Below are 26,026 nucleotides of genomic sequence, written 5' to 3' on the forward strand. Positions count from 1 at the left end.
AGTTTTATGCCTGGGATATTATTTATTTTTTCATCTATGTTTATCATAGCTAATTCAGCTAATTTGGGTCCCATCTTTGATCCCATACTGATGCCATCTACCTGTCTATAGAAGTCAGTATTGGCTTTAAAATAGTTTCTGGTGTACGCGAAGTGTATTAGATTAATTAAAGTTTTATCTACATTTAACATGATTAGGCTTTCCTCTATTAATTTTCATTTTATATTTGGGTACATATTTTTGACATCTAGACTGATTAGTGTGTCAGTGTTACTTTTCTGTATTTTCAGTAACCTATTTATAACATCATCCGCGTTTTTTACGGCGTATTTAGACAGATCGATGCTGGTTAACTGTTGCTTGATATATTGTTCTAAGTTGTAAAGTATGGAAAATTTGAAGTCTACTAAAGGTCTGAATTTTTCTTCATTTTTGTGGGTTTTTAATCTTATATTTAGTTTGGGTGTTCTGTTGTTTTTGAAATTAAGGATATAATTTTTATTGTTTTCACTTAAATTATTATTTGCGTATATGTTTTTGACCAAATTAATTAGTTCCTTTTTAATATCTTCGTATGGGTTATTGTTTAATTTAATATAATTTATGTTATTAATCTGCTCTATAGTCTTCTGTTGTAAATTATTATTGTCAATGATTATCAGTTGGTCGGTTTTGTCTGCTTTAATTATTGAGAGATTATTTGCTTTAAGGAAATTTATTGTATGATTTAAAAAAATTTTATATTTGTTGATTCTGTGTTTATTGTTTTGTTTTGGATGCATTAAATTTTGGATAATCGTTGTAAGTAAATTTCCTTTTTCTTCTTTTTTAATAGTTAAGTCTTTTACGCTTTTGTCAATATCGGCTATTATGTTTGTTGTTATATTATTGATGGGCAAGTTATATTCTATTCCTAATGCAAGGAGATGTCTTACATATTTGGGTATTGGTACTTTGGAGTTATTTATGATTAACTTATTGGCCCAAGCATTAATTTCCTTGACATAACAATCATGAATACACTTAATAATTTCTCTTTCATCACATACAAAAAACCATGTAACGTTAATAAAACTATCAACTACTATTCACATGTCCCAGAATATATAAAAAGGAATATTTATACCATGGAGTTAAAAAACATATATACAAGAATATCTGATAATAAATGGCAAAAAATAAAAATAAAAGAGCTTGAAACTAAATTTTTACTTAACGACTATCCTAAATCGAAATTAAACACATGGCAAAAGCAATACTGGGAAAATAGATTTAACACAAAATATAAATCCGACAAAAAATACAAAACCTTCCCATATATAAAAAACATTTTTGAAGGCTGTAATAAGTCATTAAAAAAAGACAATATCAGTTTGGCTCCATCTTTGACCAACAAAATATCTCATAGTATCCATTATGACATTAATAAACAACATAACAACAAACTAAACGCCCTTAAAACTATAGGAACTGTTTACAAACTTGAATGCAACTGTCAAAATCCAAAAACTTATATTGGTGAAACAGGCCGGTCACTAGAAACCAGAATTAAAGAACATATGGCAGCCATCCGCCTAAAACATAACACTTCCCCCTGGTACTACCACACAATAGACTATAATTGCCAAATTAATAAAAACAATACAAAAGTGTTACATGTAGAAAAAGACACATATAAAAGAAAATTTAAAGAACACATAGAAATCAAAAAACACCCTAAAGAAAACTTAATTAATGTTTCAGAAGGCATGTCCATAGACCCCCAATGGTACAAACTCATAGAGAACGCCTCCACGCGTTAAAGATTGTTTAAATCACAACCCCCGTGTACGGAATGTGGGTAACTGTTTATATAACATTACTTGTCGGTATTCTGTTACTAAGCGAACAACGGATAAGACCAGTTGTTAAAAATGTTTTGTACTATGTTCCTTTTTGTATTCGGAAATAATACATTCTAACTAAAATGTAAGTGTGCATTGATATTTTTTAAATTAATATTCTATGTTATACAGTTCGTCATAAAAATGATATGTTAAACAGCCTCCCCCTTATACCACTTTTTTCATATCATAGGCTATGCCATACTACTATGTAATCAAAAAATTTTGTAAAATACATCTATGCTGTACCATTATATGTCAAGTAAGCAATTTTATGTTATCATCACCTCGCGTTTTTAGTTATGTTCCTACTAACCAATACCGTAAAACTAACCTTAAATTATATTTTTTTGTGTAATCTTAACAGCACTGAAGAGGGGTTGGGAATTTAAGCCAACCCGAAATGCATATGAATTAGGAATTTTTTAAATAAAACGTACGTTTTCTAACCAATTGCTGTCCGTTCGTCTACCAACTCGTTTTGGATTACACAGACGCTACACACTGCATCTGATGATACAGCAACCACGTCCTCTACATTAAAATATATAATTCATTAATAATTTACTGGAAGTTTTCATTAATTGAAATTGATTGAGAATAAAACTTATCAAGTTAAATTGTGTTTGTTTTTGTTTTGACAATTTAAATAACAATGAAATGAAAGTTATTCATTAAATGAAAATTTTGATATATACAAGGTGCAACAATTTAATTCCTGGAAGGGCCGCTTAGTGTTGTCCATGACAGTTGTATCGAAATGACATGCACGTTCATGTTTGAATGTGTTTGTACTAATACGTGCATAAATTTCAAGCTGATAGAGCGAGTCAATAATTAGTTATTGGGAAGGTAATAATTGTGTGTGTACTCCTTGATGTAAAAATGGGTGAACAAAATTTAGAGCAACATTAATATTAAATTTTTTGTGAAAATTGTCATATGTGCTACTGAAATGTTACAACTCTTGCAAGTGGCATATCGTAAAGATTCTTTGAAATCCTAAAAAGGCATTCATGTCATACTCACAGTTTAAGACCATGTTGGTGTGTTTCTTCAATTACAAAGAAATAGTCCACCAAGAATTCATTGAATAGGGACAAGCAGTCAATCAACAATGCTATTTATAAGTACTGCAGAGATTATGAGATTCTTTTTGAAGAAAAAGACCTGAACTGTGGCCTGACAAGTAGATCATTCATCATGACAATGTGCCAGTCATAGTGAGACATTTTCTGGCCAAAAAAAGCAATTATCTAATTATATCATCTTGCCTATTCACCTGACATTGCTTCTTATGATTTTTGACTGTTTCCAAAATTAAAAGATGTGCTGAAAGGATGAAGATTTTGTAATATAACTGATATCCAACAGAATGTGAGACTGCTGTTTAACAGTATTCTGGAGAATGAGTTCCAGACCTGCTTCCAGAAATTTAAGTCAGATGCACAAAGAGTATACTTTGAAGGTCACAGTAGCCACTAATGTACCATTCTGCATGTATATTTTTTAAAGTGCATTCCAGTAATTAAATTGTTACACCTTATATAGTATGAATTTGCAGAACTCTAATCATTGTTATAATAAGCATTAGGGGTCCAGCAAGATTTTCTTGTTATAACTGTTACTCATTATATCTGTGATAAGCAGTGACATAACTAGGGGGAGAATGGGTAGCTGCTTTGAGTGAAAACATGTAAAGGATGCCTTGCAGGTTGAAAAACTTGTAGCTATGCCACTGATGATTAATGAAATCTAGCTTTTAAATTTTAATTCTAAATAAGTTGATTCAAAAATATATGTAATTACATTACACTATTTTTATTAGAAGTTATATAAACTACAATATAATTAATATTAAATAATTTAATTATTCATAATTAAAGATAATACTATTAATAATATGCCTGATTTCAGTTAGTCTTTTTATCTACAAAGCTTAAAATTAATGATTGCTTTATTTTCCTATAATGTCAATACTGTCGAAGATGACAAAGAAAACTTTATATATACTAATTCATTTTTAGCACCATTTCTAACTTATGAATAATTTCTATTTTTTTGTAAACTGAGAGAGATTTTCTTATCTTCATAGACATCTTTCTCATAGAAGGGCTCGTTTCTAACTAAAATATATGGTAATTTTACAATCATAATGATGATTAGGTAAATTGGCAGAGTAGGGCCAGAAGCTAGTCAAGAAAGGAAGTTAAGTGATAAATAGGCCTGTAATCAATGCAGGTCATAAAATTAATTATCACTGGTCATAAAACTAAGTAACCCTTTCAGTGTTATCTTATCTGAGAATTCAGTATCACATTTCTTACTACTTGAACAATTAAGAATGTTTGTGTATTTGCGTAGCTACCGAAAATTTGCTTGGTATATTCATGAAGTACACTTGTTACAACTATGATGAAATGTATGGAAATACATGTAAATTAAAATTGTTATGCTCATTATATCTGTGAACTTGTTATGTCCATGTTCATTATAACCAAGCTTGACTACCAAGTTATAACCATTCAAATGAATATTAGAGAAACTAACTTTCTTCAAAACACTAATTTTAAATATAATTTATAATGTTTTATTAGCTATCTACCTTTTTAAAGTTTTCAACTATTGATAGTAATGAATCAAATGAAATTTGTGTGGAAATTTGTTTTTCTTAATTAACATACAGAAATTGGATGAACTTACGAGATGCTGATACTGGAAAGATTTTGTGGCAGGGGTCAGATGATTTGTAAGTAAACAAGTAATAAAATAGTTATTGTAGATTAATTATGATTTTTAATGTAGTCAAACTCAGTTTTCTTGATACATTCTTGATCTGCACACTTACATTTAATTATCATAGGAGCATTTAAAAGTTGTCTTATTGACAACTATAACAACACTGAATGATTATCATCATTCAGTGTTGTTATATTTGTCAATAAGACAGACAGCCTTTGTGAATTCTAGCAAAATGATTTAATTAGAAGAATGTTTTCAGCCATGTGTCATAAATCAATAGAATACAACATTATATTGATAGAATGCATAGACATTCGATAATTTTACATTCTAAAATTTAAAAATTTTGTAAGAACAATTTTTTAATTTTTGAAAGTAAAACTTGCCAAATGTCTATGCATCCTATTAATAGAATGGTATATTCTATTGGTTTGATATACGAGGTCTGTTCAAAAAGTATCAGACTTTTATTTTTTCCGCGTAAACCAATGATGCGCGGGGGCCTCTTTCGGTGGAGTTGTGGAGCGTACAGTCATGCACAGCCCTGAATTTTTTTCCGCCTGCAGGAAGCGTCAGTCGTTGGCAGTCAGCCTATGAGTGAGGATATGTAGTGAGCTCTCGTCGGATTCCACTAAGTTGGAAAATGACTGAACAACGTGAGCAGCGATATTACATCAAATTTTGCCAAAAACCTTGGTGATACCCAAGCGTAAACCATTCACAAGATTCAGCAGGCTTTCAGGGATGATCCTCGAGGCCAAAAAAAGCGCAGCAGATCCGCAGCAATATCAAGGTCATGTTGACAGTTTTTTCGACTCTCGTGGGGTGGTGTATCGTGAGTACGCACCACAAGGCCAAACCATCGCAAAGGAGTACTACCAGGAGGTCCTTCGTCGTCTTTTCGATGCTGTGCAACGCAAACGACCGGATCTGTGGTCGATCAAAACTTGGCAGCTCCATTGTGATAACGCATCCGCCCATTCTGCACATTTGATTCGGGCTTTCGTCGCCAAACACAACACTCCTGTGGTTCGTCACGCTCCGTACTTCTCCCCACATGGCTTCGTGTGACTTTTGGCTATTTCCCAAGCTGAAAATGCCGCTAAAAGGAACCTGAATTTAGTCGAGAGAAGACATCGTGTGGAATGCGGCGGACCGGCTGATGGCCATTCCAAAAGATGCGTTCCAGCAATGGCAGGAATGCTGGGAGAAGTGTATACACTAGCAAGGAGACTACTTTGAAGGGGATTAGTGTTTTGTACCTCAAAATCAATAAATGTATTTTTGCCGACCAAAGGTCCGATACTTTTTGAACAGCCCTCGTATGACTTGAAGCTGGCCTATTAATTTAAGAAAGCTAAAAATGTTCATCTAATTAAATAACCTTCATAAATTCCAGCAAAATTATCTGCTTATCTTCTAGTATTTTTATTCCAATTTATGAAGTTTTAATAATTAAAATTGTCATTAAGGTATTTATGATATCAACTAATGAGTAGTTTCATTAATAAAATTTTAGTCAGTACTAATCATGAGTAGCCTACATCAGAATGAGCAATACAGTTTTGAAGTTATCAAAGAAAACTATAACTTTTATAAATTTTGATATACGAATTCTCGAATTGGCAAATACTGTTCATACAATTGTGAATCCAACAATGCTCTTATCAATAAAGTCTTTGGTATATCAATATTGATTGATATTGATATGATAGTATTATTGATTGATATTGATTTATCAATATCAATAAATCAATTTTATATTATACTACAGGTAGTCTTTGTGAAGTTTTGGGGTGTGTGTATATAATTTTGTATAGATTCTAAAGATAGTCATCCAAAAGCATTAAGTAAAGAGTTTATGTAACAAATATTAGTCTACTTTATTATTTTATTGTGAATACTTTGATGATTGCTTCAAAAATTTTTCAGTTGTGTAATTAATTTCTTTCAGCTAATTTAATAATTTCAACTTATAATTTGATTGGCTAAACTAATTTAAGAGCCTTGTGGATTCACTAGACCAGCGATTCCCAACCTGTGGTATGTGTACCCCTAGGGGTACGTGATAGGTTGTTTAGGGGTACAGAAAAAAGTTAGTTATTATGGCAGAAAAAATAATATATTATGTATCACAAACTAATAGTATTAAAAAATTATTAGATAAAAAATGTTCCTTGCAATAATCACAACTTTATTATACATTCTTTCTTTTAGGTTTTTTTTCTTTAATTTAAAGTTACAATATGTAAAATTAACAATACGGTTACTCACTAAATTTCTTAAATGAGGGGTACAATCTAGAGATATGACATGTCACAGGGTACGCTAATGAAAAAAGGTTGGGAACCACTGCACTAGACGATTGCCTCAATGTTTGTCAGACTAAAAACTTTTGACATTGGTACATTGATATGTGATGCAAGTATAGTGTCACTATTACTTATCAGTTAGTTTATCCAAACTCAGCACAACCAAGTTTAAAACACCAGTTTATAGGTAAATAATTCATTGAATGCCAATATCATTTAGGATGTTGATGTAAAATGGATTCATTATCAGTATTGAATTTTCTAATGTAATGAATGAATTAGCTCAGAATTGTCCTAGAAAGATCTCTCTCTCTTGCTTTCAGAGAATGTTGGGCATTTTCTTAAAGTGTATGTAGTGTGTCTGCATTGTATATATAATCTTATATACAATGCAAATAAACTGCAATGTTATTTATTTAATGTTTTAAGACTATCTATGAAATAATTAACACAACAGTATAGCAGTATTACAAACACAATTTATTAGCATAATTAAGATATACTCTCTAGTACTTTTGACAGCTTACAGCCATCATCATCAGATGTAAAAGAATCAAATACAATTAATTTTTGAACTTTCAGTTATTTGAACTGACTTTTTCAAGCTATCCAAGGCATGTGGATTGAATACAGAACAAAATTAAATTTAAATGTTTTTGAAAAATTATAGAAATACATTGTAATTCATGTCATATTTTCAAAAGCCCTTACATTACAGTGCTCCCTCTGTTTGCACTAGAACTTTTTCATCTGCCTGATTGACTGTAGTGGCACTTGGCATATCACAGAAGACAGGTGTTTTGTCAGCATTGTCTATTGCCCTTAAGTCGTAGCTGTGTGTCTTTTTTAAGCTGAGGACATGTTTCTGAAATGTGAGCAGTTTCTCTTTGTAGGTATCAGAAAGCCATTGCGCCATTGAAGTTTGACACTGAATCACAAGCTCATGTTGTGCTGTAAAATGTCTTGCCCAGCTGTAACTTCCCTTAAATTCACTTTTGGAAATTTTCATATTTTGAGCAACCCTTTGTGCTTCAAACTGAATCATTTCAACAGATACAGAAAATCCATTTGCCTGAATTTCACAGATACATCTCAACACATTTTCTTTCAGGTCAGGAATTTCACTGTCTTTCCGTGAAACAATTGCTGATTTTTTGATGTTTTCTCAAGAGTGTTCTTTGTTTGTATCTATCACTACATGTTTTTTTCATCTACATCAAACTTCCTTCCTACTGCTCAATTTTCATTTTCTTGTGCATAATATATCACTTGCAATTTAAACTTTGGTACTTAACACTCTCACTTGACCCATGTTTAACATGCACTGAGCAAGCACTCAATAGTAAGCATTAACCATCACTTCATCCCTGTTTGAAATTTGCAGTGTTGCCATATTTCTTTATACCTGCATGTGTATTCTTATTCCTTGGTGGAGTTCTAAGATTTTTATCCAAATATATTGTTTCATAAACTAGGTGTGGCTTATACATGTGATACAATATACTTGATAGGTTACTGATAAATGATATTATTCTATATTTTCAAATGACTGAACAGTCTAATAAAAAAGTAATATGGAAAAAAGGAGGCTTTTTTAACTGCTAATAACTTTTGTGTATTATTTTCAATTATTTTTTGACACAGTAACATATTTTCAAGATATATAAGAAGTATCTTGAATAGGAGTCAATAAGAGAACAGACATACAATTTTGATTATTTTTTATCACTCAGTGACTATCAGGAATTGTCAAATTATTCCAAATTTAGAATACTTTGTGTTTGCTCCTAAATTATGTTAAAATTGTAGATTAAAATTACTCAAAATTATGCTCATTTAATACAGGGTATTAGATGAGCCACTTAAAGGTATAATAAAAGAAAAATTTGTGATCTACAAAGCATCAGCCACTATTTGGATGCCACTGTAATTGTTGTTTTGAATGCTATTGCTTGTAGAATTGATGTTTGTGATGCTTGTTTAGCATTGTTTTTGTCACATGTAACCTTGGAGTAATGGCTGACATACTGGCTTAATGTATATTTGAAATTGGATAAGTAACTCAGAGAAACTGGCTTGTAAACATGCCATGTGTAAGATGTATGAGGGAAATGCTGAATGGATTTGATAATTATTTCAGAGAAGGCTGATGAAATCCATTTGACAGATTAATATACAACTGTGAGGTTGTAAAGATGAAATTTAGACATTTTGAAAAAAACTGTTGACAATTAACTAAGCAATGATTACAGTTCAGTCTTGTAGGTAATTACTAATCAATATCAGTCACATCTCACCACCTTTCCTGCCAATTTGCTCCCAAGAGCATAGAATGAGTGGGAGTTTCTTTTCTTTGAAGAAAGTCTTGAGTGTCATTCTCATGTGGATATTGTCATTGAACTGTATATTAGCAATATGGTTCTGCAGGGTGCAAAATGGATTATAATTAGTTGATGCCAAGTTTGATCTGTAAGGTGGATGAGGCAGAATCACCCAGTCCTGATTGGGCAGCTTCTCTAAGGTCATCTTTGTCCTAGTATCTGACTTTATCAATTTTTGGAGTGTATAGAAACACTCAAGTTGTGTTAATTCTCTGATGGTCAATCATGAATTATTTGTCTATCAGTTGCAGGAGAACATAGTCATCAATGGTGATATTACTATCTGGAAAAGGTTCATCTTGAAGTTTCCATCCTTAAATTTCTTAAACCAATTATAGCAAGTCTGCCTGTTGATTGTGTCTTTGCCAAATGCCTGCAGATGAGATTGTAAGCCTTCATTGCTTTGCGGCCATTTTTGAAGTGATAGCGCCAATAGCATGTAAACATGTTTTTCAAAAGTTTCATATTGTTGGACATTGCTGATGTATCTATTTCCAATGAAATGAAATGCCCCGATTCTCTACTTATATACTCACATAAACATTTTTTTTCCAGTTGATGATAGAAAAAATTAAAATTTCTAAATTTCACTTTTACAACCTGATACAAATCTCATCAACAAAATGATAGAGGTACAGGTATGCCATAAAAGATTGCATTTAAGCCAGTTCATACTTTGTGAGAATGGAAAAGAGAAGAGAAAATGATACTAAATTTAGGTTTAGTGTGCAACACTTTTCACATTACTAGTGATATTCTTCAATTCCCTTTTTGTTAGAGAATTACCAATAGAAAAAGTCAACAGAAGTGTACTTTTCCTTCTGTTGGTAGCTCACAATCTTTTGCACCCTTCAACATGGAGACCAATAGAATTGAAATGAGCAAATATTTATTGTGATATTGTCACAATGCCAGCTGCAATTTTTCATCATATTATTTAATTTAAAATATATGCTCTCCATCTTCAAATTAGTAATGTCTTGCTTCTATACATCATACTTTTCCTTTAGCAAGTAAGTTGTGCCAGTCATCTATCTAATTCCTTTCAAGGGAAATTTTTGGATTGAAATATTAAGACTTCTGGTTTGCATCAGAATTTCATATATAGTTAATTGCGGCTTCCTACCCTTAAACTTTCCATATCTGGTCTCAGCTTTCATCTTTATAACTCTGTTCTCAAGATTAAGGAAGGACAAACATGCAGATGGATGGATGGATGAATGAATTGACAGATGACAGTGAGAATTTTTAGGTCTACAATTTTCTCAAATTGCATCTCAGTCGTTATAATTACAGCAGAATTATTTTCAATGAATTGTAGTTTATTACTTACATATTTTAAGTTAAACATATCTGAACAGGTAATATATTTACATAGACCTATATATTTCCATTCTCTCTTCTTAAATTAATTTATGTATTCTGATTTTTTTTAAATTTACAACTTGAGGTTTTACTTTTGCTACACTTTCAAAGCTTTATTTTAAATAGCATATGCACAATTCTCTTTCATTCTTTTGAAGTATGAACCTGTATGTGAAGAGAATAATAGAAGAGAGACATTCTCTTCTCTTTTCCATTCTTATGAAGTATAAACTGGCCTTTGCATATAAGATTTAATTGCATTAACAAGTGAAATTGGAAGACAGGACAGCACAGAAAAATTTTGCAGAAATAACATTGGTCAAAACTGATGGTTTCAGACACTGCCAACATTCCATGTGTCTAGAAAAATAAGATATAATAGCCACTACTGGGGTCCAAAAATTTGCATTTATATGAATATTAATGGGATTCTCCAAAATGCAATGTTTTGTATAGGATTATGAAAGACAGACTCGCTCTCTCTAGTTTTCTTTTTTTATTGAGGCTATCATAGTCTAGGTCCCTCCGTTTTGTCTTTAATTGATAAAGTAGAAAAACTACAGCACTTGGAAAACACATGAACTGAATAGAATGCAAAAAATTTTATAGGTGGAAATCTGTTCATTGATTTTAAGAAACAAGATACAATCATTTTTGAATCATCATTTGTGATGAGAAATGGATGATTGCAAAAGATCTGGCCTTATTCTGTCACCGTCTCTCGTCTCTCACAAGCCGGTCGCTGATTGGCTAATCATTTGGATTAGCCAATCAGCAACTGGCTTGTGAGAGACGAGAGACCAGAGATGATGACCAGAATACGGCCCCTGATCAATTACTTAATCCAAAAGAATCTTGTAAACATAAGCTGAAATCATCTTCATACAAATATATGCTGACTATGGTGGGCAGTAAAAAATTAAACAATTAATTCAGAAATATATATTAAACAAATCAACAAATTGAAATAATGAATAAAAAATTAATTGAAAAATAGCCAGCATTGGTGAATAGACAGTCCAAAAAAAATTTTTTTACAATAAACATTACACCAAAGATGGCACCTGTGTCCAAAGTGGCAGGCACACTGGAAGAAATTATCTGGCATATAACATATGATTTTATATAATTTTTACTGTTAAATTTCCATTACAACTTTTTGTTATAGTTTTATGTTCAGGTTGTAAAATTTATTATTTATATCTAGATTTATAAATTTTACATTTTTATATAAAGTTTATCATTTATGTTTTTGGATTAAAACTATATATGTAATTTTATTTTCAGATCTAAACCAGAAGTGGAGCATGAAGGTAAGTAAATTTTATTAATGGTTTAATAATAATGATATTGAAATTTTATAAAAAATGCATGGTTATTTTTATTTTTAAGAAAGCTACAAATTTATGTAAGAAGTATTGATGTGTTATGTAATTTCTAAAAATATTGCTAAAATATTTATATTTTGAAAAGTAGATTTACACTAATAAGAATATTGGGTGATCAAACAAAAGTGTACTTACAGAAGTAGCATGAGAGTTTAGTGATATTGAGTTGGTGTCACTTAGCTGACTCGTCATGCTTCACAGATTCTCAAATATAGTGTTAGCTTATTGTTGTTATTACTTAAATTAAGTATTGAAATAACTGAAAATGCCTTACACTAATAAGTGGAAATGTCAAACTGAGTCAGCAAATTTCTATAGTGGAAAGTTAAAGAAAAGGATTACTAAGAATTAAGGCAAAAGCTTATACAAGAACATTCTAAATTATCTGTGCTTACAATCTATGCAATTTATGTTTAAAAACTTTATAATTAATGTTAGTCCATGGGATTTGTGTGTAACTAAAAGAGTTTTCATAAACAAAGTTATCCATGGAAAAATTTGAAGACATTTTGCATACTTAGAAGCATTGTATATTCTTTTCTCTAATAAGCATGTTGGTGATCTGGCTTTATCAAAAATTGGTCTTAGTGGGGAGTCCAATTTGTGCGATTTCACAAATGCAAATAGTTTCTGAGTGTCTGGTAAGGTAACCACCACTCTGTCTAATTGTAATTTCTTAGTTATTGCAGTACATGCAAATTTTATGACTTTTGCAGGTTGTCTATGTACCACTCATTAATCCACTTTCATTTGGTAGTTTTAATGTATTTGTTCATTTGTGCCTTGTATGAAGACTCTTTTCATTAATATAAGTGCTTTGTTTTTTATTTCTTTCAATATGTTAATTTGATTCTCCTTCAGCAATATATTGCATGAACAATAACCCATATGGGTCCTCTCTGAAACTAGAGCAATTAAGTAATAATGCAGTACATTTTTTTTGACAAATATTGAGTTCAAGGACGGTCATATTGAAACCGACATATATCACAAAACAGATACCATACATAAATTTATATCTTACAGAATTTGTATCTTGAGATAATTGAGATCTAACTATGAAAAGAATCAAATTTGGTTTTGCTAAGTAAGGATGGTTTGTGAATTTATACATAGTTTTAAATATTATCTCTTGAATCTGTAGTAAATATTTATTTATGTATTCAAAATTTACATGTTTGTTGTAACATGGAGTAAGGTTGTACAAGTTCCGTAGTCTCATGGTATCTCCAAATCTAACTCAATGTTACAAATCCCTTGATTTATTTCTCATGAGTAAACTTTTTGTTTGAAAGTCTGGTATAATGTTTTCCAATCTTTTTGGATTAGCAACACACTTTGTATTTAATAAGATTTCTGTGACACATCATAATTTAAAATAAATTATGGTTGATTGTTAAAAATTTTCATAATAAGAAAGTTAAACTTACTATGACAAAACTCACAATTTTACAAATATAATATAAAAATGAAAAGAGTATTTGAATCAATGCATAAAGAGCTAGTATCAGTTTTTAAGCTGGTAAGCTGTAATGTTTATAGAAGCTCCACAGAATTGGAACACTGGCATATGCATAGATGAATGCAACTTTTGTGAGAAGTATACTGATGCCACAAATTTTGCAACAGTCTGCATTTTAGTGAATACAGTAGAGCATCGATTATCCGACTCAATTGGGGACTCGGGTTGGTCGGATAACTGAAAAAATCAGATAACCGAAAAGAATGAAAAAAATACATTATTACTATAGTATATTATATATTAGTATAGCCCATGTAATTAGTATATCGCTATTAACCAACTTTGCATTGAATTTTCATCGATGTTAAGCCTAACAAATTTTTTTTTTTTTAAAGTAATAATTGTCGCTATTGTATCATTAAAAATTATTTTTAAATTATTTTATTGCTCACAAAACAAACAACCACTCATAATTAGAAAATTAAGTCTCGTTTAAATACTGGCCTCCCTTCAATGGTCGAGCCGTGTTGCCAGCTAAAACACGCAAAAATTTAACAAAAATAATATTAAAGTAGCCAAGACATAGCCAAATATTGTAGTGCCACATCACTAGCGGACATTTGAAATTTGCCGACTAGAACGGTCGGTTAACCGAAGTGACGGTTAATCGGGGGTCGGATAATCGATGCTCTACTGTACTTCCTTCTTCTTTCAGTTGGCCATAGTAAAAAGATGAAAGATAAATGAAATTTAAAAAAAAAAGCTTATTCAAAATTATAAAAAAATATTTAATATTTTTCTGCAACACACTTGTGGCACTCTCACAACACACTTGTGTGTCATGGCAGGTTGGGAAACACTGATCTGGTACATTGAACATAATGATTATATAGTTTTAATATTTCTAATTTTTAAAGTTCAAATAAAAGTAACATATGATTTTTATTTTATGTATATCATAATGGATTATTAAATATTTACTAAAGAAGGATTAAGCAGTTTTACAACAAACATCAAAATTACAGGTTATACCAGTATTATTCTAGATATGCTATCTAAATAAAGTATAAAATACTTTATTATAAAAAGAACTTTAAGTCTTTAAAATGTTAATTAAGTTATGCAGTAGAAGTTCATTAATCTGGCACCTGATAATTTGGAATGTATAGTAATCCAACACTCTCTGAAAAGTAGCCAATATTCCAGAATTGTCCAATAATAATTCTGCATGTGAGTTTTCTGTAAATCAAAATTTGTTTGGATATGTGATATACTAAAGACTATGAGGAAATAAAGGTGAAGGTGAGATACAGCCAAACATAGGTACAGTACATATCAGGAGGTTAGTTTTGGAATTGAGAGCAACGTGATCAAGAAAAATTATTCAATTTGTTCTAGCCTCTTGTTTTTGATTGGTTGGATACTTTGACTGTTTTTTTTCCCCCTATGTGTAATGTGTGTTTATGCCACAATAACCAAATAAGTTGATGCAAACATCTTTCAAGTTTGGACTTGAAAAGCATTCTTCTTGTTTACAGGTTTCAACACGAATCCAATATTAACTACATCTGCATGACAGTGTCAATAAAAGAAGCTATCTTGCACAGTAATGTCAGTTGCAGCATGTGTGTCACTTTTTAGCCCACATTTATTCAGAAAAGTTATAGAATTAAAGCAGATAGAATTGACAAGCCAATTAGATTTTGAGACAACATACCTCATCTTTAAACTAAACTTTTGGAGCTACTAGCCATCTATATCACCTTATATCTTATATACCAATATTAGCATTTATGCAAAAGAATAGAATGAAAATGGAAAAAGTGGCAAAAGATGTAAAAAGGAAATGTGTGAAATTGAGTGTAACAATAAAAATAAAAATATGTTAGACAACTGGAAAAGGAGGTAAACCAGCAAAAAAGTTATGAACAATTTTACCATTGGAACAATCTGTGATATAAAAAAGGAAAAGCTGTTGTCATTTATAGTTGAAAGTGAAGCACCTATTAAACATATAAACAAAGTTGTGTATAAAGACAACTAAAATGACTGAATTAGATTCAGCTTTGTATAATGATTTAATGCAAAATGCTCTGAAGGAGTTCCAATTATCGGCCCAATGATCATTGAAAAAGAAAGCAAAAGCATTTAATTCCAAAATGAACATCAATAAGGCATGTACAGTACTTTCTGTGATGATTGTCATCTATGATTCAAACAATAACATGGCATTTAAAAATGATATGTAGACAACAACTCTACAAACCCCAATTTCTGATTAAAGTCAAATGAACTACCAAATTATTAGGTTATGATTAGGCTAAGTTAATAATTAAATACAGAGCAATTTGTCTAGAGGTAGGTGGTTAAGCTACTATCTTGTGACAATTTTAATAATTATAGTAAATTAATTTTAATTTAGAATTTTCTGGAAGAAAAGAATTGGCCCAGAGTTGGAGTCAAAGTCAACTTTTGCTTATTGTACAGGTGTGTTACCAGTCACACTATTCCAGTTATATCTAAATTAATAGTTCTGGAAGTAAATCTTTGCCTCAGACAGAATTACTAATCTATATATATAATCAAGATAGGTTGATAATAATTAAGTGCAGAGCCCAAACAGTTAGGAGTTGAAAGTTGAAATTTGGTACACAGTTAGGGTATGTCACAAGAACGTATACTAAGAAGGGATTTTTCTAAATTTCTCCATGGAGGAGAGGGAGAGGATTAAGGCTTACCCTGAAGAACTCTGCTTCTACTGTACTATTTTAGATGCGGTTTTTTGCATTTTTGATTGTGTTTTAATAGGATGCGTACACTAAAGCCTGGTACCCACATGCGGCAACGGATGACGGAACGGCAAAATGACGTCACTTTTGCCATCGACGTTGACGGAATACGAAGTTGAAAATTTTCAACTTTTGCCGCGACGGAAAGCGGCATGGTAAAAATTAAACCAATAGGAGGACCGTTTAGTAATGCTGTCATAAAGATCACGTGGGACGATAGCGTTCAAACTATGGCGGTCGGCAAGCTAAAACGCTTTATTTGTACACTAATACGCTAATATATTTTATTTATACGCTATATTACTATCCGATTTAAATATTAATGTCAAATAGACTTACTGTTTCTAACTTTCGACGATTTACAATATTTTTCCTATCCAAATTATTCGTTTTTCAGGTTTTTTTATTTGCGATAAGATCGAAGGCAAACTTAAAAAGTTTAATTGATATAACAAAGCAATCCCGGTAGACGTGATTTTCGACTACTGGCACGTGGCCTATCTACTGTAGTAGCTTGTTTATATTTACGGCTGGCAGATGGCGCGTTTCAATTGTAGGGTAATTTCCGCATGTGAGTACACGAGACACGGAAAGATGATGGAATGGCAACCGTTTCTGTCAACGATTTCCGTCGTCCATTGCCGCATATGGGTACCAGGCTTAAGAAGGGATTTTTCATAATTCCCCCCACGGAAGAGAGGTTAACACCACTTTCATTCTTAACACTTCCTCCATGGGGGGAAGTGTTAAGAGAAAGCAGCATACAAGATTAACAGGTGCAAATGCATTTTTGTGCAAAATCAAACATATTTTTAGACCCATCTAAAAGTTCTCTTATTAGTCTGGAAACAGGGGGACTAATTTTTGTATTCTGTGAAAATCAGTAAGATTGGCTATAATGTAATAACCTTAATTTTTGCTATTGTTACTTTTTGCCCGAGAAATGCCAGGCTTATTTGCTAGTTTAGATATAACCATACATGTCACTCATAGTGCCAACTAGGAACAAAGTACCCAAGAACCACCTCCATGGCACTCAGCCAACTATTGCTTTTACTCTGTCATGGTGTGATTGTGTGTGTATATACACCATTACACATGTGTATATATATGTATATAGAGTTCCTACAAATCTGAAAAGTCAGGAAAAATTAGGGATTTTCATTAGTGTTCAGAAAAAGTCATGGAAAGTCAGGAAATTTGTCAAAAAAGTCAGATTTACCTCCTTGGCTGCCTTATTGCTGACAATATGCTTGACTAAGTGCATCTACAGGCAGCAAGATGTAATGTGGTGCAATACAACTTATGAAAAGAAGTGCGGAATATTTTTAGGACCCAAAAATTTTCCCAAGCAATAAACAGAATTTTTTCAAAAATTAACAAAGTACAAAAAATAATAAATAGTTTTAATTTAAATGGTATAATTTATCATTTTAATAATTTTGATTGCAAAAAAAATGTGATTTTTTTTTCCAGTTTATTAATATTTTATAAAGATCTGGAAATTTAAGGCATAAATTTAATAAATATATACTTTTGTACATGGATTATACAAGATTTGTTAATGAATAGTAAATAAATGCTTTTTTCTTCTTTTTAAAGCCATATAAATTTATGGTTATGGATTAATAACAGAATAAACTACTTTAATTTAATCAAACATTTTATTTTTAGTTTTAATAATTCAGTAATTATTTATAGTGTATAGTGTCAACACCATGAAGTGTTGATACTATACACTGGACTTTTTCACATCTACTTAGTTATTTTTTCTAATTAACATAAGAAACAACAAAAAAGTTGGAGAAGCAATAGCATATGTGCATAGTAAGTCAAATGCTGTTTTATTTTGTCAATTTGTCATACTGCGAGGGATGAGTAACTCTACAAACATAGCCTAATTATAACCTGATAATTTGGCAGTTCATTTGGCTTCATTCAAAAATGATATTTGTGGAGAACAAAAGTTTACCAATCGTATTGCTGTATAGGAACACTACAATGTTTTTTTTAGCAGTTGGTACAGTGTAATGATTTATTGCCTTGTCACATACAAAATGACAATGAAACTGGGTTTATGCAGCATTATCTACTGAAGTCTGCTTTAGCTGGAAATGATGAGAAAGCTGCTAAGAGATTTAAACAGAATAAGGCCAGAATTAGTGAATGTGCAGTTTCCTTCAGTCTTTGATATACAGGAGAGTGATTCTTTTTAAGCATAATTAGTTGGGGAATTTAAAAAAATCAGAGAGAATGATGATCAATTACATCAAAAATATAAATTATCAAAATTTTCAAAAATACAAAAATGTTTGATAGATGGTATCACTCTGGTGCTGTATGTGCCAGTTTAACAAACTTCTACTGGTGTATTTACATTTATGAATTTTATTTATAGTAAAGTGTAGAATTTTCAAAATAGAGAGATTTGCCTAAATTTTAGAGGAATGATATATAGCTAAACTTCTCCATCCTTCTTTAGCTACAGCATAACAGGATTCATGAAACTTGTTAACTTGATGAATCTGTAATTATATTCACTATTTTGATATTGCTTCTTTCAGATACCACAGATTGCCAGCCTATAAGAGAAGGTCTAATAATTTTTTTACAAAATTTGATAAACTAAAATATATTTATTTTTGAAATTTGAAAAATATTCAAAGTTTTTTCTGAAATTTAAATAATTATCAACTAAAAATTATTACATCTGTTAGACAATATAAAAATTTAGAGTACAATTAGTTATTTGAGAAGAATGAATATAATATAGAAAAAGTAATATTGTGGATANCACTTATAGTAAAAAATAGTTAATATTAATAATATAATAATAATTATAAGTTAGAGTATTATTTGTATTAACAAAAAATGGGGTCCCATTGGACTTCAATAAAGCTCTAGTCCCCAAAAACCCTAGATCCACCCCTGGATACGTAGATATTTCAACAATTATACATTGATAATTTTAATTTTGAATTAATTTAAAAATTTAAAGACATACTGTTTTTAAAGTATCAATCCACTAAAAACAATGACTGGATAAAAATTTACACAGAGAAAATATAATGAATTTTTTTTAAGTGCGGTTTTAAAAATCATTATTTTTTCATAACATAGTATATTCATTTTTACAGTATTGGAGTATAGAGTAATACAATGCAGTAGTAGACCAGTATTCTGCAATAAGCACATCACATCTGGGTACTTTCCAAAACTCCATGGCACACTACAAGTAAAAATATAGGATTTACAAAAGTACATACCAAAAAAATACTGATTTATTGTTTTTTTACTTGTAGTGATATAAAAATATTTGAAATTAGTGTATTTTCTTATTTCAATGCTATTTTTTAATGACCTGGAAGTGAAACTACCCAGGATGAAGTACCATGTACAGTAGAACCCCTCTAGTCCGCCCTCGGCTAGTCCGTCACTCCGGTTAATCCGACCGTGGTCGGAGTCGAGAAACTTGTCCTGACTCGTCGGTGACTCACTGTCCGTGGCGTTTTTCTGTGTTCGTTACAGTATATATTTTACATTGTGTGTACATGTACAGTTTTGTGTGTGTTTTCAACATTCAGGAGTGAAACGTAAACACGTTACTCTTTCATTAAATGAAAAATTAGCAGTGCTACAAAGACTGGACAAAGGGGAAGATTGTTTATTTTACTTTTTTCTGATAATCCGACCTTTTTTGCGTTCCGACCATACCCCCAGTCCCAAAGGTGACGGATTAGAGGGGTTCTACTGTAGTCCTAACTTGAAAAGCATATGATCAGAGTCTTGACTTCATGACTATAAGTGCATGCAACAGACATCATCTACTTGTCATTTCACAAAAATTGATATGGTAACTGACATATGTTTCCAAATAACTGCAGAGGTGTAAAAGTTTGAAGCTTGTTAGAGTTTCCATTGTCATAAATATCAGTGATAATAAATATATAATATACAAATCATTGTCTCTTTTGAATCAACATGTATTTATCATGTTTATTTGCTCATTGTAAATTGTGCTTTTCCTTTTCTGGAGACATTGTCATGGTGCAGAGCTCTACAGTAGACTAAGGAGGAACTGAATGGATAAAAATAAATAGAGCATTGACTTTCGAGCATTTTTAACTTTATTAAATGCTAACGTTTTTGACCTTATTTAAATTTCTTCTTCAAGCTATTTCAAAGATATCAGTTTCCAATTGAACTAGATTTTAGAACAACTTTAAATAAGGTTGAAAATGATAGTATTTATAGTAAGTTGAATGTGTTGGCTTAAAGGTTTAATGTATAAATTGTTGACATTAAGTACTCAGTTATGTTATATACAATATACAGTTCAATTCTTAATTAATTTTTTTTTTTCAAACCTCCAAACCTACCATGTGCACAAATTTGGTTATTGAACATTGAGGCATGCAACAATTATCTCATCTGTTAGCAACTGAGTATTTTTGCCTTATGAATATCATAAATTACTTTGTTTATTGGGACTGTAATTGTTAAAGAATTTGCCATAATATGTCACTATTATTATTGTATTTCCTGAATACAATTTTCATTTTAAGATTATAAATAATTTTTGAATTAATCACACAAAATGAGTAATTTCTAAACAATTTTCACTTAAATATTACCACTATTACTTTTTTATAGAAATTCCGAAAAATCAATTTCAAAATTAATATGAAAAAATTGTTAAAAAAGAACAAACATATTTTTGAATCATTGGTTTATGAAAGTTTAAAAATAAATAAGCAATTAAAGCCAATATGTAAAAATTATGGTTTTATAAAAGAAGTTGTATATAAAAATGGAGTAATGAGAGGAAAAACCATTATAAACATTTTTAACTGAAAATCAGAAAAGTAAACATACATTATGATTCAAATTTTCTTCATATGTTTCGTTACATCTAAAGATCTAAATGAATAATTTTTTTAGAATTATTTAATAAAAATACTTAAAAATTGTTCGTTTAAGATTGTGTTAAAATTTGGTTTTAAAAAACTTAATTTAACAAATATTAAAAGAAAAATATTTTGAGATCTGTAATATTAGTTAGCTTTTTAGTGATTATAAATATGAACATATATATATTTTTTGTTTTTTTTTGTACATTTAATAATTATTTGTTATTTTCTTTTCTTAAAATATAATTGCAGATAAAAAAAATTTTTTTGCAGCACGTGTTCCCAAAAAAATACTGAAATGTAGAGCAGTATCCAGAGAATTAAATTTTTCATCAGTGGAACCTCTAGAAAAATTTCGATTAGAACAGAAGATTCTGTTTAAAGGAAGATGCATAGAAGGTTGTTTTTAATGTACAAAATTTACAAAAATTATTAGATATTACACATTTATATATATAATAGATATTATTTTAAAACTTAAATTAATAGATTTTATAAAAATTAACTTTTAAGTTACATAAATTGAAATTTATTATAATTGAGGTTTTAATCAAATAATTTTTATAATTAATTCATATTTAAAATTACTGTATTTACATAAATAATTTTGTATTATTGTTTTCTTTGTTAAGATTAAAGGTTTGTTAATATACAAATTTTAATCCATTCAAAGTAATTTATCATTAAAAAAAGAAATTGAAATTTAAAATATTAATATATGGAAAAGATAAACATTTCTTAATGATGTAAAATGTTATTTCAGAATGGTTCTTTGAGTTTGGTTTTGTTATTCCAAATTCTACTAATACTTGGCAGTCACTTATTGAAGCTGCTCCTGAATCCCAAATGATGCCAGCAAATGTTTTAAAGTAAGATTTTATCATTCATTTTTTTTCAAGATTTTTTTTTTTATTAGTACTTTGATTTATTGAGAATCTACTGTATTAAACTTCCTTAGCTCAAACACTTGATAAGTTTACTTTTTACTTTTATCCCAGCATAACTCTTCTAACCTAGATTCTCTGTTTCTATATGTTGAAGTAGTTTTGAAATCATTTTGCTAACTCGAAATTTAAGATTGAGATTTTTTCAGTCTAATTTTGTATGCATTCTTTTGTATTTTTAAAAAGATAGACAATATTATTACAAAGTTAATGATTGCTATTGTATAGAATTATGCTTCTAATTGCATGACACAAAATTCAAAATTTAATGTTGTTTTTGCACCTAAAATAATGATTACAAATTGATCAAATCTTAGTGCTTTAAAAGGATTTTTTTAATTTTTAGATTTTTAAAATTTAAAAGTGTAACATATACAGCTGTGATTTGATGACTTAATGAATTATTGTCTATTCAAATGTATGAGTTTCTATAGACACAGAATGGGAGCTCTACATTAAATTAAATTACTATATATTAAAGGACATAAATGAAACAAACAATTATTTATTGTAACATTGTCACAATGCCGGGCTGTAATTTTTAATTTATTTAATTTAAAATATATTCTCTTCACTTCAAATTAGTAGTGACTTGCCTCTGTACATCATAATTTTACTTTAACAATAGAGTTGTGCCGGTCATCTATCTAACACCTTTCAAAAGAAAATTTTTTAATTGAAATAACATGACTGGTTTATATCAGAAGTTTGTATATACAGTAGACCCCCTATAACATGGGTTCATATAATATGGATTCGTATAACATGGTGAAAAATTGTGATCATGTTTGTATAAACATGCTAAAAGAGACTCATGTAATACAGTTAAACATCATCACTGATTCGTTTCATGACAGGATTGGTCGAATCTAGACCAATAGCAGATATTGCACAAACCATTGAATTTAAACGAGCACTGGACCTACTAAAAAACATTTTATTATTTAACGCCATAAAAATTATATTTATATTAATGATGTCTCCAAGGTTCAGCAAATTTTTCGCAAAAAAATAACTTATCAGAAAACATGCGCCCGCCGTTTAATGCACCGCTCCGTGATGAAAACAAGCTTAAGCAATGGCATCGTCGAACGGTGCACACTCGATAAGTAATCATACAATTTTTTTTTATAGCGCAGTTTATATGGATTATTCCCAAAAAATTATGTGTGTTTTGGAAATGTTGAGTCAAATTAGTCTAGAATCAATTAATTTTATGGAAGAAAACCTTTCAAACAGCCATAGTCCCTAAACTGCACACGTGCTGGGCTGTGATTGGCTCATGTATTTAAGTGACTCGTAAAACACAGAATTCATATAAAACAGAACATATCTACCATGTTTTAGAGGGGTCTACTGTAGTTAATTGGGTACTCCTGCTCCTAAGGTTTCCATATCTGGTCTCATCTTTCATCTATGTATCTTGAGATTAAGGAAAGACAGACAGACAGGTGAATGGACAACAGTGGGAATTTATAGATCTAAATTTTTTTCAAATTGCAGCCCAGAAAAACATAGGATTCCTTATACAATTTTCTTGAGTCTCAGGAAAATTTACTCCCTTTGGGCATTCCTGTCCTTACTTATTGGAACTAAACATTCATACTTTGAACATAAAAAATAATACAGAAAATAAAGATAAAGAGTTTGTAAGATTTCCTCTTCACTTTAATGGCAGAATGAAATCTAAATTATCTAAAGGATGTTTAAAGATTTTGATCATTAAATTGTTTTTGAAGACAAATAAGAATTTTCGTTGTTTTATCAGGAAAATTCTGGATATAATGTCAATTTATCTTATGCATATAAAATAGCTATATTAGCTTGGATAGAAATAGTAAATATGTACAAATTGTATGTGTTTTTTATTTCTGCTTTTGATAAATTGTATTTTGATTAGATTGTTATTTTAATTAATCATGTTTTTGATTTTTTTGTTAAAATTTAATAATGATTTGCTTTTTTTTTTTTTTTCTTATAGTGGCAATGTTGTCATAGAAACAAAATTTTACGATGACAATCTGCTTGTGAGCACATCAAAAGTTCGTCTTTTCTACATGTAAAAAAATAAACAACATATCTCATGAAAGGATATTTATTGAAAGAACTCTAATGCACCTAATTAGTTTGGTCATTCCACAATAAATGTCAATATAATTATTATGGAAAAAATATCTATTTTGATGTATTATGATTTTTATGAGGGAAAAAAATCAAACTGTGAAAGAAATGAAATTGTTTCTTACAAGATAAAAAAATAAAATTGTTATGAATTGAAACTTTATATATAAAAAAAAATTAACTAATTATATGACATTCCATTGTTTAATTTTATTCCAAACACATTTGTGTTCTTAAAAACTGCCTCATCCTATGTAATCACAAGTACGAGATACTTAAATGTATCTGGAAAAAAGACAAAAAAAAAAAAAAAAAAATGCANCACACTGTCTTCATTGTAGTTTCCCACATCTGCATGTAAATAGATTGATATGATGTTGCATATTTGTATTTTATTTCCATATGTTATACCTAAAGTATGCTTTACTTTGCATTCTTGTTTTGATACAATACAATATTGACGACTAAGAACAATTTCTATTGTGAAAATTACCAAAAATAATGCCATTTTCATAACTACATTCAAACTAATACAATTTTCATTGATTTAATTTTAAATATTTATCTTAATTTATGTTTTTATTGTAACAACATTGTGATATCAATTTACAAAACATAAAACTTGATAGAATTTCATAATGTAAATACTGTATTTATGTTGGAACTGTGAAAAAAAAACACCCTTAGTGCATCCAGCTGAGTACAGTATGAAGTTGTTATATTCATTATAATAAAAAATTTGCATTAAAACACAGATGACTGACTTGTGCTCAAATATGTTTAGATAGATCACTGCAACAGTTTTTTCATTTAAAACTTGTTGCAGTATAAATCAACTGCTCGTGAGAGATAAGCACGAGCTTTTATTTATTGATAGTTTAGTCACAACCGCCAAATTTTTAATCACATAATATAAAAGAAAACTTATTTAATGTAATGGAGTATTGCAGTAAAGTTTCATCAGAATATTTGTTTTATTTTAAATTATTTAATTGTATGAATATGTTTCCCAAGTAAAAGCTGTGTTGTATATGTTAAATCACAATAAAAGTGAATGAAAGTGAGTGTGTATTTAATATATTTTCTTCTATCCCATATCCCATAGATTTTGTTTACATAATTTGCAAACAAAATCTATTCTAAATAGATTGCCATTCTACTTTTGCCATTGTGTTTTTTGGTCAGCAGTTCAAGTGCTGCCTTCAAAATTATGTTATGCAGTTACCAGTGAGTGGGTATGCAGGTAATCACTACAATAGTATTACAAGAGGTGGGAAATGTTTAGAAAAACACTATTTAATGCTTCTCTTATCAATCCTCGGTTAACAGAATGATACATTTTTTCTGAATGTTGCATAGCAAACTATACCTTCAGTACACCTTGCCGTATTATTCCTTATTATAATTAAGAGGTTTAAGGATATGCCTTATGTAATTTTAAGGATTGCTTTGTATCTGCACACAAGTGAAATAATAATAATTGAAAAGAAAAAATTGAATAGTAAAAGAAAAGAGCAAGCCCATTATGGGTTCGGTAAGGCCGAATTAAATTTTAAAAATTCAAAATGTTACATGTAAATAGAACTAAAATTTGTCGTTTTTAAATTTCTTACAATAGAAGATTTAAACATGCAACTATATCCAATGTAAAAAAATCCAGCAACGAGTTGCATAAGTTTCCCGTTGTAAAAGTTTTACAGTATACTTTTAATTGCAATCAAGGCCAGGA

General features: G+C 30.0%; 1 protein-coding gene across 3 annotated transcripts in view; it reads left to right on the forward strand.

Annotated features, from left to right (window-relative positions):
* LOC111626065 (retinal rod rhodopsin-sensitive cGMP 3',5'-cyclic phosphodiesterase subunit delta) overlaps positions 1-25,361 on the forward strand; it is a 31,821-nt gene extending 6,460 nt beyond the window's left edge. The window contains exons 2-7 of one of the 3 annotated variants that reach the window (XM_023369346.1): positions 4,570-4,632; positions 11,971-11,996; positions 18,887-18,916; positions 21,485-21,631; positions 21,996-22,101; positions 24,158-25,361. In XM_023369346.1, the coding sequence (XP_023225114.1) occupies positions 4,570-4,632; positions 11,971-11,996; positions 18,887-18,916; positions 21,485-21,631; positions 21,996-22,101; positions 24,158-24,239 (454 nt within the window). In that variant the 3' untranslated portion in view covers positions 24,240-25,361. The remainder of the gene's footprint in view (positions 1-4,569; positions 4,633-11,970; positions 11,997-18,886; positions 18,917-21,484; positions 21,632-21,995; positions 22,102-24,157) is intronic. The other 2 variants (XM_023369347.1, XM_023369348.1) reach the window with 2 other exon arrangements.
* The last annotated feature ends 665 nt before the right edge of the window (positions 25,362-26,026 follow it).

Source organism: Centruroides sculpturatus, unplaced genomic scaffold (genome assembly GCF_000671375.1).
Source record: "Centruroides sculpturatus isolate CEXI.00-Female unplaced genomic scaffold, Cexi_2.0 scaffold350, whole genome shotgun sequence".
NCBI lineage: Eukaryota > Metazoa > Arthropoda > Arachnida > Scorpiones > Buthidae > Centruroides > Centruroides sculpturatus.